At 43.2% G+C, this 17,960-nt stretch overlaps 2 protein-coding genes across 5 annotated transcripts in view; both read left to right on the top strand.

Moving 5' to 3' along the window:
* DSE (dermatan sulfate epimerase) overlaps nucleotides 1-4,360 on the top strand; it is a 34,711-nt gene extending 30,351 nt beyond the window's left edge. For 3 of the 4 annotated variants that reach the window (XM_069010939.1, XM_069010938.1, XM_069010941.1), the window contains one exon: nucleotides 1,329-4,360. In XM_069010939.1, coding sequence (XP_068867040.1) covers nucleotides 1,329-3,093 — 1,765 coding nt within the window. In that variant the 3' untranslated portion in view covers nucleotides 3,094-4,360. The remainder of the gene's footprint in view (nucleotides 1-1,328) is intronic. The other variant, XM_069010940.1, reaches the window with a different exon arrangement.
* An 11,690-nt stretch (nucleotides 4,361-16,050) lies between these two features.
* LOC138107055 (calcium homeostasis modulator protein 6-like) lies at nucleotides 16,051-16,659 on the top strand. The gene has a single exon (XM_069008389.1). It carries the CDS (start codon nucleotides 16,051-16,053, stop codon nucleotides 16,657-16,659), a length of 609 nt encoding a protein of 202 aa, XP_068864490.1.
* Nucleotides 16,660-17,960: the final 1,301 nt, after the last annotated feature.

Below are 17,960 nucleotides of genomic sequence, written 5' to 3'. Positions count from 1 at the left end.
AAGTTCTGTGAAATAGTATAAATTTTCTTTTAAAAGCTGAATAATCCAAGCAGTAAGGCTACTGTTAACTGGATTTGCACACTAATTTGCAAGATATGCTTGGAAAAAATGCCATGCTAGATGGATATTTTTCCATGCAATTTCCAGCTATGCTAACTTCTATGTCAATCTTCTAAAAGTAAGAAATTAAAAGACTTAAGAAGCTTTAGATCCACATATGAATTCCCTTGGTTTGGGGAGATAACAAGAATATTTTTGAGGAGTCAGTGTAGCTCTCTCTCTCTCTTGCAAGAAAAATCTTATTGAATATCTGTTAGTTTGCATTTATGATGTGCACATTAGAGTGCATGTTTGTTAGGCTCCAGGCAGCCTTCATCTTGTTACTTGCAAAATACAGAATCTCTTGTCTACAACTTCATCCCATCACTGTTTTCTCCTGTCTCTTCATGGAAATTCTGGGACTGTCTAGGGCCTGCCAAAAGCTCCTGGTTAGCTATAAGAATAAATCTGATTCTGGAACTGTCTAACAGAAATATTACTGGGCTTAATATGTTTTTTTGTATTTTGGTTGCTTAAAAACAATGCCAGAAGGTTAAGTTTTGGTTTGGATTTTTGTTGTTTTAACTCCCATAGATAAAATTGTAGTCATTGTAACCTTTTCTGGAATTAAGGCTTCTTTTTAAACAAAATGTCTTATATCTTAAAATTTATACAAGAAAAACCATGAAAATTTTTCTTCAGCCTAGTTTCGAGAAAGGCACTAACATACATTAACTGATATAAATAATAAACATTTATCCTTTAGAGTCCCTTTTCATTAATTTTTAATTTATTGCCTATTCTGTTTGAAGACTACAGTCTTCTGTAATCATCCTTTTGGGGAAACTGATACTCTGCTTCTCTTTGTTAAGTAGTCAGTAAATAGGCACAAATGCTGATGTCTAGTGCAGAACAGGCAGTGTCTGCAGCTTGATCTAATCTGCCTTTTTTAAACATCTGTGTTACAGTTTTATGACTATATAAGACAAAACATGGGTAGTTTGAAATTAGTGGTACTCTTCTTTTTGAACTGCAGAAAGACTGCTTGCTTCAAATGAAGAGCAGATGTTTTCAGCTGTTATTCTGTAAAAAACACACAACAAATTTTTGTAGGAATTAATATGATGAATACTAATTACAACTCTGATTAGGAAGCAAAATTGTGGGCTTTATATTTTTGGCTTTCTCCTTTGATGTAAATATTGAATGGATTTTGAGTTGTGTACAAGTGCTGACAATGAAATCAGCCAAGTGATTTTTAACCGCATTTTTGTCATCTTTTTTCACAGGTATGATGCAAGTTTGCGCTCTGTACCTCCACCAGACTACGGGGTTCCTAAGCTGCATTATTTTGAGGACTGGGGAGTGGTAACTTATGGAAGTGCTTTGCCAGCTGAAATCAACAGGCCTTTCCTTTCCTTCAAGTCAGGAAAGCTGGGAGGACGTGCAATATATGATATTGTTCATAAGAACAAGTACAAAGAGTGGATCAAGGGGTGGAGGAACTTCAATGCTGGCCATGAGCACCCAGACCAGAACTCCTTTACTTTTGCTCCCAATGGCGTACCTTTCATAACAGAAGCTCTGTATGGGCCAAAATATACTTTTTTTAATAATGTGTTGATGTTTTCCCCTGCTGTGTCTAAGAGCTGCTTCTCCCCATGGGAAGGGCAGATTACAGAAGACTGTTCCTCAAAGTGGCTTAAATATAAACATGACTTGGCTGGCGACTGTCAGGGACGAGTGGTTGCCGCCACAGAGAGAAGCGGGGTGGTTTTTATTAGGGGAGAAGGAGTGGGTGCATACAATCCTAAACTGAAGCTGAGCAAATTACAACGAAACCTCATACTTCTCCATCCCCAGCTTCTCTTGCTAGTGGACCAAATCCACCTAGAAGATGACAGTCCTCTGGAGGCAGCAACCAGTTTCTTCCACAATGTGGATGTGCCTTTTGAAGAAACAGTTGTTGATGATGTCCATGGGGCCTTTATTAGGCACCGTGATGGGATATATAAGATGTACTGGATGGACGACACTGGCCACAGTGAGAAAGCCACCATTGCCTCACGGATGTATCCCCGGGGCTACCCCTACAATGGAACGAACTACGTGAATGTAACGACCCTGCTGCGGCACCCCGTCACGAGGGCCATTTACCTTTTCATTGGGCCCTCTGTGGACGTGCAGAGCTTCATTGTCCGTGGAGATTCCCCGCAGCTGGAGGTTTTTGTGACCACTGGTGAGCATGCCTACGCCGTGTACCTGTGGCCCGTCGAGGACGGCTCCCGTTCTGCCTTTGCACAGGTTATTGCAGACCGCCAGAAAATTGTCTTTGACCGAGCCTCTGCCATTAGGACCTCCACAGTGCCAGAAGTGAAGGACTACATAGGGATCGTGGAGAGGAACCTGCAACATTTTAAGCCTGTTTTCCAGCAGCTTGAGAAGCAGATCCTGTCTCGTGTACGCAACACAGCCAGCTTTAGGAAGACTGCTGAGCGCCTGCTGAGGTTTTCAGATAAGAGACAGACAGAGGAGGCCATTGACAGGATATTTGCAATCTCACAAAGGCAGCAGCAGCAGCAGCGTGGCAGAGCAAAGAAAAACAGAAAGGTAGCCAAAGGCTACAAATTTGTTGATGCTGTTCCTGACATTTTTGCACAAATTGAGGTAAATGAAAGAAAAGTGCGACAAAAGGCACAGACTCAAGCACAAAAAGAGTTGCCTGTAGATGAAGATGAGGAAATGAAAGATCTTCTGGATTTTGCAGATATCACTTATGTGAAGCACAAAACTGGGTTGTCAATCAAAGGTCGATCAGGGCTGGCACAGATGGTGACGACTGCTCGAAGTAGTGCCCCATCAATATCAGCTTCTTATACTCGCCTCTTCCTGATTCTCAACATTGCTATTTTTTTTGTCATGTTAGCAATGCAGCTCACATATTTCCAGAAGGCCAAGAGACTGCATGGCCAAAGATGTCTGTATGCAATACTTTTAGTAGACAGCTGTATATTATTGTGGCTGTATTCTTCCTGTTCTCAGTCACAATGTTAGCAGAAGACCTCTACTAGTTGACCAGTTTATGGTCATATATGTCTATGCAAAAGCATTAACCCTAATAGGGCCAAAGTTGTTTATATAGTCTCTTTTTTTTTTTTTTTCTGAAACATTCCAAAAACAGCTGGGGAAAGATTGTTTTCAGACCAGAAGGGATTAAAGAATAGGGCAAGCAATGAATATCTCTGAAAACTCAGTACTTAATAAGTACTCCTCCTTCGTGTTTTGAGTTGGGCCTCACATCTGAGGGAATGTTAGATTTCAGTAATGTAAAGTTGTAATTAATTTTTTGGTGAGAAGAGCCCTCTTGGTAGGTTTGTTTCTAAGGTCTTTTTTTATACAGAATTTGACTTGCATGTAGTGAGTTTTCATTTCAGGCTGCTAGGGATGTCTCTGGACATTCTCCTAAGACAAGGACATTCAAACATATGTATATGAGGCAGATCTTAGCAGTAGACTTCATTTCTCTCTGCCAAACCAAAGAATGGCTCAGTATGGGACACCCCTGTATCATTATTGCAGACCCTTATATTGTGTCATCTCTACCATGCTTTACAGTCTGGCTCAGCGGGGAAATGACAATCATGTCAGTGCTTGCCAAGTGAGAGGCACATCACTAGTAAGCAGTAGTAGAAGGCAAATATGGGGTTAACTCAAAGTAGAACAGAATGCAATTCTCAGGAAAAAAAGCCACATTTCTGTTTTAGCCAAGTGTAGGCTGTAGAATGCTGAATTCTACAGGCTCTGTTCTCCATTTTACAAGGCAGGGTTTCAAGAAAGTTTTCTATAGTTTGAAGCACGTCTTCGTAGGGAAATAATATCCTAAATCAATGTCCTTCCATATGTAATTTTAAAAATACAAAGAACCAAAGCAATCCTGTGGTAACCTCAGCAACTGCCAGTATGGAAAAATATGTATTAAGGAAGTATTTAATGCCTTTTTTCTTTTCACATGGCTAGAAAGAGGACAGTTAAAATTTTGTGAACAGCCTGTTCTCTATAAAGTACCAGCAAGGGTTCTGCAAGCTCTTGGTGGGCCCAGGTCAATTATTTGGGGATTAGTGGTTAATGGAATCATGTGGTCTATGACAAAAATAAGTTTGACATCTCCACATATATTCCCTCTGTTCATTAAACTAATTTCAAAAATTCATAGCTATTTGAGAGAATGGAAACTCTATGGAATTCGGGCATACCTGTATGTCTTTACAGAAAAACAATTCTTCAGTACATTTGCTAAATAAAAGCATTATAATTATCTCTATGGAAAAGTTGTTTTTCTTTTATTTAAATATTTTTACTGATAATGACAGTAATTATGTTCATCAGCACTTGGTTCAAACCACAAACCTTTGTTTCCTCTTCTTTACACCATTTAGATGTATGTTATCTACATTACTCCTGTTAAGCCTTCTGCAAGTCTATGTGTTGAAATGTAACAAGCTTTCCTTGTCTAAATATCTTCAGTGAATAGGTCAGAATATTTTCACTAGCTTCCAGCTGCTGGTCAGTTCAGAGCACTGTGTTCACATAAATAATCTCTACTGCAGTCTCCAATGCCTGGATTTATTCAATGAAATTGGCTCCATTTTATCTGAGCAAAGATTTAGGTACCCAGTTAATTTCTGATCCATGCATCATCACTGGATTATGAGAGCCTTCAGACAGTAACTCAGCCCACCTAAGACCTTGGAACACCTTCAAAACATACCTTCCCCTTTTCCCTAATTGCTAAAGGCATATGAGATGATTAATTGTCTATTTCAACTCACTTTATTTCTTAAGGCAAAGGGAGCTGAGCCTGGGGAGTATCACCCATATAGCTCCATCTGGGTAGTGGTGCCTGCTGAAAGCGACTAAATTGTGACAGGCCGTGGATAACTTGAAAACTCTTTGTTTCTGCCTTTGCACTGTGATGACATAAAGACATGCAAAAATAGCTGTTGGCTTATGTTCAATTTTAAAGACACTGTTAGTTTTTCAGTATTAGGTGATACTGTTATTGGCACGAAACAACAAAAAGTCAAGGGTTTATTTCATGTCCATGCACATTTCCCCTATGTCAATTTGCTATTGCTTTGAACAACCAGAAAGCTGCCCTGTAGTCTAGAAGACTTGAGAAGTGCCTGCAGTTCTTTGTCTGCTTTGTAGTGTGGCATCTAATTTCTAGGGCGGGATTTTGTGTAGCTGTCAAATGAAACTGCAGAGATTAGAAATTAAGGTATGGTTTTCATGCTAGCTCTCATTTACAATATACTTCTCTGCACTCTTCCAGCATTGCCAAGGGAAAGAGGTGATTCCAAGAGCTGCCCATGCTCACAGCCAGGTCTTAAAGCAGCTTTTAAAGCAGACAAGCATTCAAATGAATGGTGTGTGCATTGATACTGTAAAGGGAAATGAAATGCAGCAGCCTGACCTCCTAAATGAGAGACCAGACCCATTTAAGCATAAAGTGTGCATCCAGGGGTTTTCCAGCCTGTGCTTGGTTTGCATCTGTTAAGGATTTATGTGTATATGACTGTCTTTACTTTCTGCTCTGAACTCCACTTGCACAGATGTAACTTTGATTCAGTTTGGGAACTAAAGAAGCAAATTAAGCCTTAATTGTGCTGACTGTCTTTTAGATATGAAAAGAATCCTTACTTACTCTTTTCCAGGCCAGAGCCTTTAAAAAGTCCCTCTCCAGTGGTTACTTAAGTTTTGTTTCCACTCTTTCCTTCCATTCTTGTCTCTCTCATTCCTTACCAAGGACTGTAACTTTTTAATGGATTTTGAAACAAATGGAAGAACAGATGGTTCTGTGCCATCAGTAATGTGGCATGGGCAGTGGGGTGTTGGGTAGAAGTGTCTGTGTCACAGAACAGAAACAGTTCAAGGCCTCAGGTGGCAGCATACACTGAAAAATTCAAGCTGCCCTTTCTTCACTAGGAGGTGCAGTGAGGAAGAGCAGGTAAATGAGATCAGCCCGACAGCCCTCTTGGCTTGTGGGAGGGCTGGAGAAAAATGGTGTTCCTCAACACTTGCTTATGCAGGAGAGGAAGCTCTCCTCACCTTAGCATCCTTCATCTGAACTGCCAGAGAGAAGCAGCCTTGGTGAGCTTTGTGTCCATGGTAGAGGCATTTAGCACTGGGTTCTTCTAGATTGGGTATATTGACAAACTTTTGAAATGTCATTGTATGGCACCCAGCAGCAAAGCTATTTTTTGCTCCCTATTTTAAATGGAGTAACAAGACTGAGGTGTTTATGGCACATGCCTCTGCTCCCATTCCTATTCCACTTCTTTTTCATTTCTGAAAATGTTCATTTTCTGCATCTCTGGCCACAGGAAAAGGTGGCTATCCAAGAAATGGGTATATGTGGATGGGTTCCTACACTCATCTGAGACCCTGCTGACTTCACTCAATTTCTCTTCAATAGCTGCTGTTCAGTCATGTATGCTTCATTTCAGGGCTGCAGTCTAATTTAGTCTAAAGTTCATTCACTGTATTCTGAACAAAGTGAATGGCAATTCAGACCACAGGTAGTGGTGTATATGTTTGAGGGTGGAAGTGGAATCTTGTTCTTAGATTTTTTTAATGATTTTTTTAGTCCAGCCAAAAAATGTCTATGTTATATATATCATTGTGACTCAAGGAAGCAAAGGGAAAGGAGCTTTATTACTTCATTTCTTAAAACTTGTAAGATCAAAGCTTATTCTGAAGAATTATATGTCTGAAATACATCACATTCTTCTGTTGGCCTATGTATTTTCCACTGATGAAAAGCATTTTCTTAGTGTTTGAAAGTATACGGAGTTTGGAAAATAGCCATGTTTCTGCACCGGGACATTACATTCACATTTATTTGGTCTGCAAAAGGCTGAGTTGGGATCAAACACACTTTTGTCTAACTTTAATCCCTTTGCTCTGGCTAGTCTGTTAAAATCAGTAGGGTAACTTCAGGCTGGTAAGTCAGACTGAGCTAATGAAGCCAAGATGTCATTTTCTGTCCTTTCTTGGCAGCTCTCCAGGAGCTCTCGGCAGCAGAAATCCTGTGCAGTCCAGTGCTGGATATGTCTGTACTGTCATCAGTATAGAGACTGTTTTACAAATGAGTTCAACCTTGAAACAAATAATGTCAAAGCACTTCAAAAAAAAAGCCCTGGACCCTCTTAAGGAAGGAACAAAATGATTACCAGCTTCAGGCAGGGGAGCTGGACCAAATGACACAATATATGAGTGCACTTCTTCAGCAAAATGCATGCATGGCATTTTCCCCAGATGCTACCTTTCCTGCCAGGTTCTTCAGGCTCATAAAGAAAAACAGCATTCATAGCATTTATGATGATTTTCCAGAAGTTCAGGATGCAGAGAAAAACTTCTAGCTGAAATGCATTATTGTATAAGGCATTTAGCATGATGTTGTGACCTTTTCCCCCTTTGACTTGTGCCCAAAACCATCAATGATTTTACTGGTTTCATTCCTAACTGGAACAATCAAGAGGAAAATTGTCCCACTCCGACCCCTGGGGCTGTGTTACCATGAACAATAATCCATAACAAGTATATATGAGTTTATGACTGTCCTTAAAATATTGACATACATTTTTTCACCAAACATTCTGTCACGGGTTGGGTTTGTAACCGGGCGGAAACACCAATTTAGTGTAGTGGTTTGGTCTAAAATACTTATTACTGTTTATCTTCTGTGAGATAAGAATTAGGAGAAATGCAAAGCAGGCACCAACTTGAATGAATATAAAGAACTTTATTAACAGACCTAAAAGAAGAAAAGAAAAAAATTATACCACCTTCAGAACTCTCCTTCTCCCCCCACCTTCCTCCCTTCTCCCACTGACAATGTAAAGACAACCCTTAAGATGTTCAGTCTGTTTACCACTTCCATAATAACCTTGTTCAGTCCATTTAGAAAGAGGAGTCTCTTTTTGCTTGTGCTATGAAAACAGTATCACACCGAGACAGCCACCCACTTCCAAATATTGTTCAGTCCGTTCAGGAAGAGGAGTCTCTCTGCTCGCGATGTGAGTCCCTTCCCCCGACTTGCAGCTTTTCCCGCAACTGCTTTCGAGGGTCCACTCTTGAAAGTTTTCTGGGGTACAATTTTAAGGTTGAGCTGTTCAGAAACAAAGAAACAGAGGCCCTTCTCCTTCCCTGGGAGCAAAGGGTCTTCCTCATCTTCATCATTAGAACTATCTCTGGGAGCATGTCTACGAATTGAGGTTTTTCTCCTTTCCTCTTTGGAGCAAAAGTCCTCATCTGGTTCATCTGGTTCATCTCTCTCTCTGTCCAAACTTCTCATGAAATTACAGCTGCGGCAGCATCTGCCTATTGCTTATGAGTTGAACACTCCACCCCCCATATCTTCATGAAATTACAACGGGATACTCTGATATATCATAGCTTCACAACAGACTTTCAGCTTTAAGCATCTCCTCTCTCTCTTCCCTCAGGTTTTCAGCTCTTCACAGCAATAAAAGGGTTAATCTCACCTCGGCCTTACAGCTGGAATGTGGCTTATCGCTGTTGCTCACCTGGCCTCTGCCGCACAGAGGTGCCGCTTTGCTGAATCTCGGCCGCAGTGGAGAGGGGGGGGTTCCGAGCCGCTCCGGCTGCCCACGGCAAGGCAGTGGGGGGGGGGTTCCATGGCTGGAACAGGCCCATGGCTCCAGGCTGGCCGTGGCCCGGCCCGGCCTGGCCCAAGCAGGGCCTGGCCGGGCCCGCTGGCCCCCGCACAGGGCCTGCAGCCACCTGTCCCAGCGCCAGAAAAGAGAGAGAGCTTGGGGGGGAGTTTGTCTATTCTTAAGTGTGGATCACAGAGGCGGTCACAACTTTAAGTGGCTTAAAGAATTGTCCATATTCAAACTGGCCACTGATAGGTTCTATCAGGTCCCAGAGGAAGCTGTAAGCACCCCTTAGCAAGGATATCCCTTCCGGGACTATGCTTGCTAACCTATGACATATTCCATACTCAGCCTAGCTTCGTACCTATCACCAGTTTGAAGCCATTCTTCAAGGAGGTGGAATTATTCTAAAATCACGAGCATAAAACCCCTGGTTTCCCACTTTGTCTTCATTAAAACTGTAGCACACAAAGCAAGGAATGCCAGGAAAGCTGGGCCCATTGGATATGCCTACAGGAAATGCCAGTGAAGAAAACCTGAGGAGGATTGGGGCATGGAAACTTCCCTACACTGCCACACTGCTGTGAGAGTGAGCTAGATGAATTTGCCCTGTGGCAAGAGGGAAAAAGTGATCAGCATATGCATTTCTTTTTATCCCTAAAGAACAAGACTATCCTTGGCATGAGAAGCTGAACTCTTTGGGACATGCTAAGGAAGGCCAAGTTTCTCCATGACCTAGTAAAGATGTTAAAGCAGTCATAGTAGATTTTCACTATTAATTGTAGTCTAGAACTATATTCACTTCTCTCATGCTTGTCCTTTTTTATATGGCCTAACTCTTATTTTGATCAACTAAAGTAATTGTATGCTTTCACTTATTAAATTTGTCATGGAGTTTCCTCTGGTGGTCCCAACTGCAGGTTGGTAGTAATGGGAAAATGGGCAGATGACCAGAGTCCCTGGGAGGGCACTCGAAGAACTGTGCCTTTATGGAAGCTAGAGGAATATAGAAGATGTTCAATAATGCTATAAAATACAGCTGCAAATGCCATGCAAATAAAATGACGATGATGGAGTATTTGAACATTACAGAATGAATGAGGGCAGACAGAGAGACTCGGAAAGTTACTGCTGACATAAAATATAGGCAACTGGGAATACTTTCTCCTTATGTCCCATATATCATTCTTTCCTTTTGAATCATATCTTCCCATTAAAAAAAATGGAAAGTGCACATACAAGTGCTGTTGAGTGTAATAGAGTTCAGCCTTTAATACAAGCCAGGCATAGTTACCACAGAGCCTGACACAGCTTGTACAGTTGTGGTGAGCTGAAACAGGTTGGGTATTCTGTAGCTAAGGATTAGATTGATTAGAAAAAATATATGAGCAAAGGAAGTTGAGGATCAGAAGCCATAAACTTTTCAATTCTTTGACAACTTTGAAACAGATAGGGTCTTAATTCTTGGGCTCCATTACTGTTAGAAAAAATTCTATAAGCAAAAAAAATTTTGGCAGCAAAGGAACCCAAGATGGGAAACTGGAGACAGTGATGTACTACCACGAACTAAAGAACTAGTTAATTTGTTCAAGTTTAAAAAGAAAGAAGGACGAATTGAATGGAGAAGTACAAAGCATATTTTGTAGCACATGATCAGCCACCATTAGGACACACACATATGCGCACAGAGTGGAGCAGATCAAATCTGTTTGATAGGGCAAGGGGGAATGGCTCTAAGATGAAAGCAGATTTAGATTAGATATCAGGAAGAAATTCTTTACTGTGAGGGTGGTGAGGCTCTGGAACAGGTCGCCCAGAGAGGTTCTGCCCCATCCCTGGAAGTGTTCAAGACCAGACAGGATGGGGCCCTGAGTACCCTGGTCTAGTGGAAGGTTCCCAGCACATGGCAGGAGGGTTGAAACTGCGTGATCTTTCAAGTCCCTTCCAACCAAGACCATCCTAAGACTCTATGAACTCTCAGCTGTTCAGCAACTCCAAGACAGCAAGTTGCCATGGTAAAACCTGAAGAAAGAAAGGACACATGGAATACAAAAGATCTGTAATAAGAGTATACAAATAATTTGGGTTTAATGTGCTTAAATTTGCAAAGTAATTTTATGGTATTTCATTTTCCATAGTAAATGAAAAAGACTGAGCTTTTCTTTCTTAGAACTGACTAGTTAACTACCCAGGGTGATTTACCTGATTACTCTTAACTATAATCTGCCTCACCAAGGCTACTTAATTTCATCATAAAACATGACAACTTCTACGTTTCTAATCCTATGTTTCTATCAATATTTTCTTATAAGATCAGCAAATATTTGTCACTTAATCCACAGACAGCATTAAAGAATCATATAGGTTTATTTATGGCTCATATAGACTGTAGATTGAACAGTAAAACCCTCATACAGCTGGTTGCTGCAGGACATTTGGACTGGGTCACAGAACCTTCCCCATACAGAAATGAGACCTGTAGTGGACCCATAGTGTTAAAAGAGCAGCAGTAAATAATGGCAAGGGAAAATTAGTGCCATGGCTTATGTGACTCTGTACCAGAGCTCACCCATCAGAGCCTCCTTCAGAGCTACGCTTGGTTTTCCAGACCTGTTTCCTTCCTACCCGCTAAAATTCATTTTCAGCCAAAAATTGCTAATAAATGTAATGCCTTAAAATAGCAGTATAATGTACACAAATGCTTGTAAGCTGTGCAGGTCCAGGCACAGTGCTACTTCTCAGGCTGCTGTTCTACTAAGTATTAGTACTATTAATGATTTATGTGGTGCCACTGAGCTGTGTGACGCTTCACAAACTTGTAAGAAGGCCGGTTCAATCATAAAGTCAGAATAACTTCCTCAGTTTCACAAAGTGAGGCAATGAGCCTCCAGGGGAGGTGAGTCCACCTGGAGGGTAGGTGCAGATCTGCTTGTGGACACGACCTCCAACATGTTAAGCATTCATTTCACCCGCAATGAGACAAAAGGCATTACAAGAGTTTTCCTGGAATAAAAAAGACTGATTATCCATGTGTCTTTCTGAACTGGAGAAATGCAGCTTACACCTCTTTCAGTTGAAGAAGCAAGTCCAGCTCTTATAAGTGGAAAAGCAGTGCAGAGGTGCTCTTTTCCATTGCAACCATGAAGAGGGAGTTGAGCTTGATAAGACTAATGGGAGGAATTTAGGACAGGATGGGCCTTGGATGTAGCAGCTAAAAGGAGAATGACTTGTAGGAAACCAAAACCAGTCATTTGCTATTCTGAACCAGTATAAAATGTTTCAGCAAGAAAAAAAATTTTAAAAGAACCTACTGTAAGGACTTACTAACATAACTAAAACAATATCTGCACAATATGTACTGGTAAAGCCCTTCAGTGCCCATACACACACTTGTACATGCTGTATTTATGACCAGTCTTATGCACTTCATTGAACCACAGAATTAGTTCAGGCTACAGCTTTTTCAACCTAGAAAATGTTTGAGAATTGTTCATCTGCAAATGAAAGGATAGAAGTTAAAATGGCAAGGAGAAAATAAAATACTAAACAAGTCCACTTGTTTTCAGCTGATCCCTTCATTTTAACAAAGAATATTTCAAAACAGAAAGATGTTTCAAATGAAAAAAATGACATTTTGTTCTAAAAATGTCCATCTTTTAAATTCTCGCATTGTTCCCATCCCCCTTGGAAGACATGAAATTTAATGCAAATCAGTGTAAAAACAACCATTTAATTGGAATTCTGGGTCCTTTAACAGAAAACTGTTTTTCTGAATACTTTCCATATAATGCTTTGCAGCTGTTGTGGCCAGACAAGTGTTAATTTAGGGGGCAAGAAAGAGCTGCCCTGGGAAAAGAGAGCTCTGAGTGAATGGGGGCTCTGTATCTCCCCAGCCCCACAGCTCCTTGCACCCAGGAGCCCTCTTGGGCTACTCCCCAGCTCCCAAAGCTGCCACTGGCTGGGCTCACCCTGGCCACTCCTGCACCCCACTTGGCTCTCAGCACAGCTGCTCCCCCACTGCTCAACTAGGGTGGTCTCTCTTCCCTCACCCACAACTCTCTGTGAATATTTACTGGAAACGTGTTTTCTTGGAGGAGGGTTAATCCTTTTTCATGCAGAGCTCCCCTCCTTTTTTTGCAGGAAGCTTGTTCCTGAAATCGTATTTTATTACAGATAAATAAAGCACTGGTAAAATTAGGCTCTGAAGCAGAAGCAGCAGGGTTTCTTGGCTCTATGCTTTCCCTGTGTGGTCGTAATCTGTTCCAGAGAGCTGCCTCTGGTCCTTTGGCTCTCTTGTGAAACCAGTGGTTGCTGGAGGCAGCCCACGTCCCAGTCTTTGTAAGGAGGTGCCCTTGCAGCAATTTTACCTTGGATCTGTTTTTTCTGCCATGCTGACAAAGAATCATAGAATCATCAAAAAGTTTGGCTGGAAGGGTCCTTAAAGATCATCCAGTTCCAACCCCCCTCCTATAGGCAGGGATAATTTCCACGAGACAAAGTTGCTTAAAACCTCATCCAACCTGTCCTGGAACACTTCCAGGGATGAGGCATCTGCTAGGACTTTTTCAGGTATGGTGAATTCTGGTTTCAAGGTTTGCTAACTTCTGTCTCTAGCTGCCTCTAAGTAAAAATCGAGGTAACAGTATTTGCCAATAATGCAAAGTTATTCTTGATATTTAAAAATGAACTGCTGCTTTAAAGAACTGGAGAGATACTTTCTTAGGCTGCCAACCAAAAAGCAAAATGGCATGTCTAATTCAGTATAGAAGAAGTGATGTTCAAAGTGAAACCAAATCCTACCTTCATATATACACTGATGGACTCTGAGCTTGCTGAGGTTATCCCTCAAGGACTGAAGGGGTTTTTTTATTATAAAGCATATCTTGCTAAAATACTGATTAATGGATGATCAAAACAAAATTAAAATTCTGGAAATTATTTCAAGGAAATAGAAAACAAATGTCAGTGTGCCTTTGTAGCAAACTGTGATTCAGTTGCATCTTTAAGGCACTGGAAATCTGGTATACTTCCTATTTCCTCTCAAGTGAAAAAGGATACCTGAATCCTAAAGAACAGTTCAGGTGGCAACATGGATAACGAAAGTATGCAACATCAGATGAGGAATGACTATATTAGGGGCTCCCCAGCCTGGGAAAGAGAGGGCTATGGTGAAGGTGTACAAGACCATGAGCTGATGGAGACACCAAGGATCCATTCTTTTTTTCTCTTTCCCTTCCAGATCTTGGGGGCATCAAATGGGATGGTGTCAGGTTCGAATGAAGGTTAAGCAGACTTGCTATACAATATTTTGGGTGTCAGTAAGTCTGCATGGGTTAAAACAACAGGTGTTAGATACAAGGAAATCCCTGAAATCACACAGGGTGTGAGTGCATTGCCAAGCTTCCTTTCCTTGTCCCTGTTCTCCCCACTCAGCTACTGGCTGTAGCTGAGATGTGGCCAGACTAACCTTCAGCCTGATCCATTCTTTCTGGTTTTACATCCTTTTTTGCTTGCTATGTCATTGTATTACACTGCTGCATAATAACCAAGTCTCCTCCAGGCCAAGGCAAGCATTTCATTTAGCAGCACTTTTTCCTCTGCAGCAGCAGCAGCTCTGTACTGAGCACAGCACAACTGGTGCAAGCCTGGCAGCCACCGGAACCAGCACTGCCTGCTCTGGAGCTTCCGTGCCATCCTCTCAGCTGCCCAAAGAGCTGAAGTGGGAACTGTGAATTTATAATCCCAGACCTCCAAAACACCATTTTTTAAAATTAGAGTTTGTCAGGCTGTTGGGGTTTTAGGAGCTCTCCTGGTTTCTGTTAAAGGAATTTTCCCCACACATGTTGCCAGGGGGACAAATTACTGGGTGCTTAAGGAAAACAAAAGAGCTGGCTCTCTTTTGTTTTCACCTGAGTGTGTGGGGCAGTTCAGTCTCTGGCGTTCGGACAGAGAGGGAGTCTGCTTTTTTGGCTGCTTTTTCCTTCCACTGGAGAAACCCCGGGATCCCAGGCCCGCCTTCCCCACCCCGCTTGGAGCTGGGCTGTGGCCGCCCTGCCCGCTGCTGCTTTGAGCCTTCACTGTGTTATAGCCCTGCTCTCTCTGCCTGCCCAGACCTCCGGGGGGTTCCCCATATGGATACATCGCGTCTGCCACCCGGGATTTGCGCTCGTCCCTGCTGCTCCAGCCTGCTGCTCCCGAGGGTCCAGCCGGACACCGGGATCGGCTGCCCAGGGCTTTGTAAAGCTTTTGTCCCATCCCTTCCCAGGATCCCAGGGCGCCATTGCCGCGTGCTCCCCGAGCTCGCTCCGGAGCGCCCCCTGCAGCCGCGGGGGAACCATCGCACCTGCCCTGCTCACCGGGAGCCGCCAGCGCCCCTGCCGGCTGCGAGCGGAACTGCACCCGAGGGGAAAGGGCCCGGCAGCCGAGAAGGCCGGGACTGGGTTTGGGATTGTTTGCTGGTACTGCCATGGTTATTGCTGTTTGTTTGACTGGTTATACACATATAGATACATAATAGTAAAGAACTGTTACTCTATTTCCCACATCTTTGCCTAAAAGCCCCTTGATTTCAAAATTATAATAACTCGGAGGGAAGCCATTCCAAGGGAGGCTTCTGCCTTCCTTAGCAAGACACCTGTCTTTCAAACCAAGACACAGGCCTTGCCCTGCAAGACCCAAAGCCTCAGTGGTTTAAAGTGGTTTAAAGATTAAACAAACAACAAAGTCTAGCTGCCCTTCCCCTTGGCAAACAAATCCATGACTAAATGTTACTTTAAACTAAAAAAAATTAAAACTTATATAATTTCCAATATAACTACTTAAAAAAGACAGATTGATTGATTATCTTGGAAAATTGACATGATTATAGTTGAATTTTCTTCCATAAGAGGAGAAGCCATATTGTATTGCTAAAAATAAGGCAGGATAAAAATCTGTATACAGTTCTGGGTGGTTTTCTCACATTTTAGTCACACTTTGAATCTGCCTCACCAAAAAGCCTCACTAAAAAGATGATGCGGTTTAAGCCATTGCTAGTTACAATGCATGTGTGGACAAACGCAGACTATTTTTATAGAAACAACTCTCCTCATTGTTTTCTTGTTGATAACTGGAGAGGTTTTCCAGTGTGGTCTCTGCTTGACTGTGCAGTGGTCACAGGCTCTTTTACTTCCTCTACGAAGGGCTATTTCTATGCCTTATTGCATCACCACCACAAACAGAAACTGAAAGCTCTGCAAGCCTCTCTAAGCCATGCAAACTGCAGGACACTTGTCTCTCTTTTTTCCTTTTCTGACAGAGATTTTGCTCTTCTCAAAGTAAGGGGAGGCAGAAAATGGATAGGTTACGTGAAACACTGGATTTCTGCATCCGCCACCAGACCATTCTGGGCTACAGTGCTGTGTCCCTGCTGACAGCTGCCAGCGAGCACATCTTTTCATCTGTGGTATTCAAGTGTCCCTGCAACTCTGGGAACATGGTGTATGGCTCTTTCTTCCTCTTAGTGCCTGCCTTCATCCTCTTGCTGCTCGGTTACATGGTGAACACCAGGATATGGCACCAGTTGACAGGCAGCTGCTCTGAGAAGAAATGCAGCGCCTCGGAGTCCTGTGCCCATTTCTGCCAGGTGTTGGTGCCGGTGACAGCCAGAGCCTTGGTGGCCCCTCTCACGTGGATAGCAGTCGCCCTGCTCAGAGCCAACTTCTACGAGTGTGCGGCCAGCGGGAGCAGCCTGATAGAGCTTCTCTTCTGTAAAGATAAAGACCCTGGCTGCCGAGAGAAGCTGTTCAAAATACCCTGTGATGCGGAATTATCAGCACAGATACCAGGTGATAGGCTCAGCCTTCAGGCACAGTCCCAGGTAAAGCCTCACTGCTCTTCTTCTCACAATATGGGCTTCAACCCTGGCTGTTCAACGTGTAGTGGTGCCTGCCAGGGGTTGTAACCAGTCCTTCTCTCATGCTACATAATATCATGTACCAAAAGCACACGGCTAGCAAAACTTCATTAGCAAAAAAGCAGTAACAGAGAAGCAATAGGTGTATTTTTATGCTACTTTCTGGTTTTGCATGTTTGCATGGTAATGGCTCGGCATTGTCATTTACAAAACCTCATTCCAAGCTGGGCAGACAACCAGCCTAGAGAATGGGACTTTCCACAGCAAGTTTTCTTCTCAATTAACTTAGACATGGTGTGAGTTCTTCTCCACTTTTATGCCTCTAAATATCCCAAACTTCTGTAAACAAGCATTAGTTGAGGGGAAGCTGAGACCACTAACAGAGAGGAAGCTGATGTCTCCTTGCAACGGAGTTGTTGCAAGTTCTAACTTGTTTCTCTTTCGATTGGGAGAAAACACTCCAAGGGCAATACAGGCTTGACTTAGATGGTGAAAATGAATTTATTACCAACAAAATCAGAGGAGGATAATGAGAAGTAAAATACCCCCTTAAAACACCTTTCCTTCCTCCAGCCCCTCCCTCCTTCCCACCAACAACACAGGGAGATAGGGCATGGGAGTTTGGTCAGTTTGTCACCCAAGATCTTCTTCCACTGCTCAGGGAGAGGAGTCCTTTCCCCGTGAGACCCTGGGACCCTCCCACAGAAGACAGTTCTCCGTGAACTTCCCTAACATGGTTCCAATCTCACGAGCAGGAGTCCACCCAAATCTGCTGCAGCGTGAGCCCCTCCCACGGGCACACAGCCCTCCCAAAACTGCTGCGCCGGGGCTCTCTCTTTCCATGGGGTGCAGCCCTCCAAGGACAGGCTGCTCCAGCCTGGGAGCAAGGGCCCTCTCTCTCCACCAGCTCTCCCACTGGATCACAGCCTCCTCCAAGTATCCACCCGCTCGGGCATGGGCACCTCCCCCACGGGCTGCGGATGGATCTCTGCATCCCCCGTGGACCCCCATGGGCTGTAGGGGGACAACTGCTGCACCATGGTCTGCACCCCGGCCTGCAGAGGAACCTCGGCTCCGGCACCTGGAGCACCTCGTCCCCCTCCTTCTCCACTGCCCTTGGTGTTGCCTTGTTGATTTCCCTCACGTGTTCTCACCTCCTCCTCTTCTCTGGCTAGAAAAAACTGTGCATGCCCCACTTTGTTTTGATTTTCTTCTTAAATATGTTATCACAGAGGCATTACCATACTCTCTAACTGGCCCAGTTTTGGCCAGCAGCATGCCCATCTTCAGAGCCATCAGCCATTGGCTCTGCTGGACATGGTGGAAGCTTCCAGCACCTCCTCACAGAA

This window comes from Aphelocoma coerulescens, chromosome 3 (assembly GCF_041296385.1).
Source record: "Aphelocoma coerulescens isolate FSJ_1873_10779 chromosome 3, UR_Acoe_1.0, whole genome shotgun sequence".
Taxonomy (NCBI): domain Eukaryota; kingdom Metazoa; phylum Chordata; class Aves; order Passeriformes; family Corvidae; genus Aphelocoma; species Aphelocoma coerulescens.
This window is presented reverse-complemented; position numbering and strand designations above follow the sequence as displayed.

Excerpts from the sequence above, each read along its gene's own strand:
- LOC138107055 (XM_069008389.1), top strand. The coding sequence starts at position 16,051 with ATGGATAGGTTACGTGAAACACTGGATTTCTGCATCCGCCACCAGACC.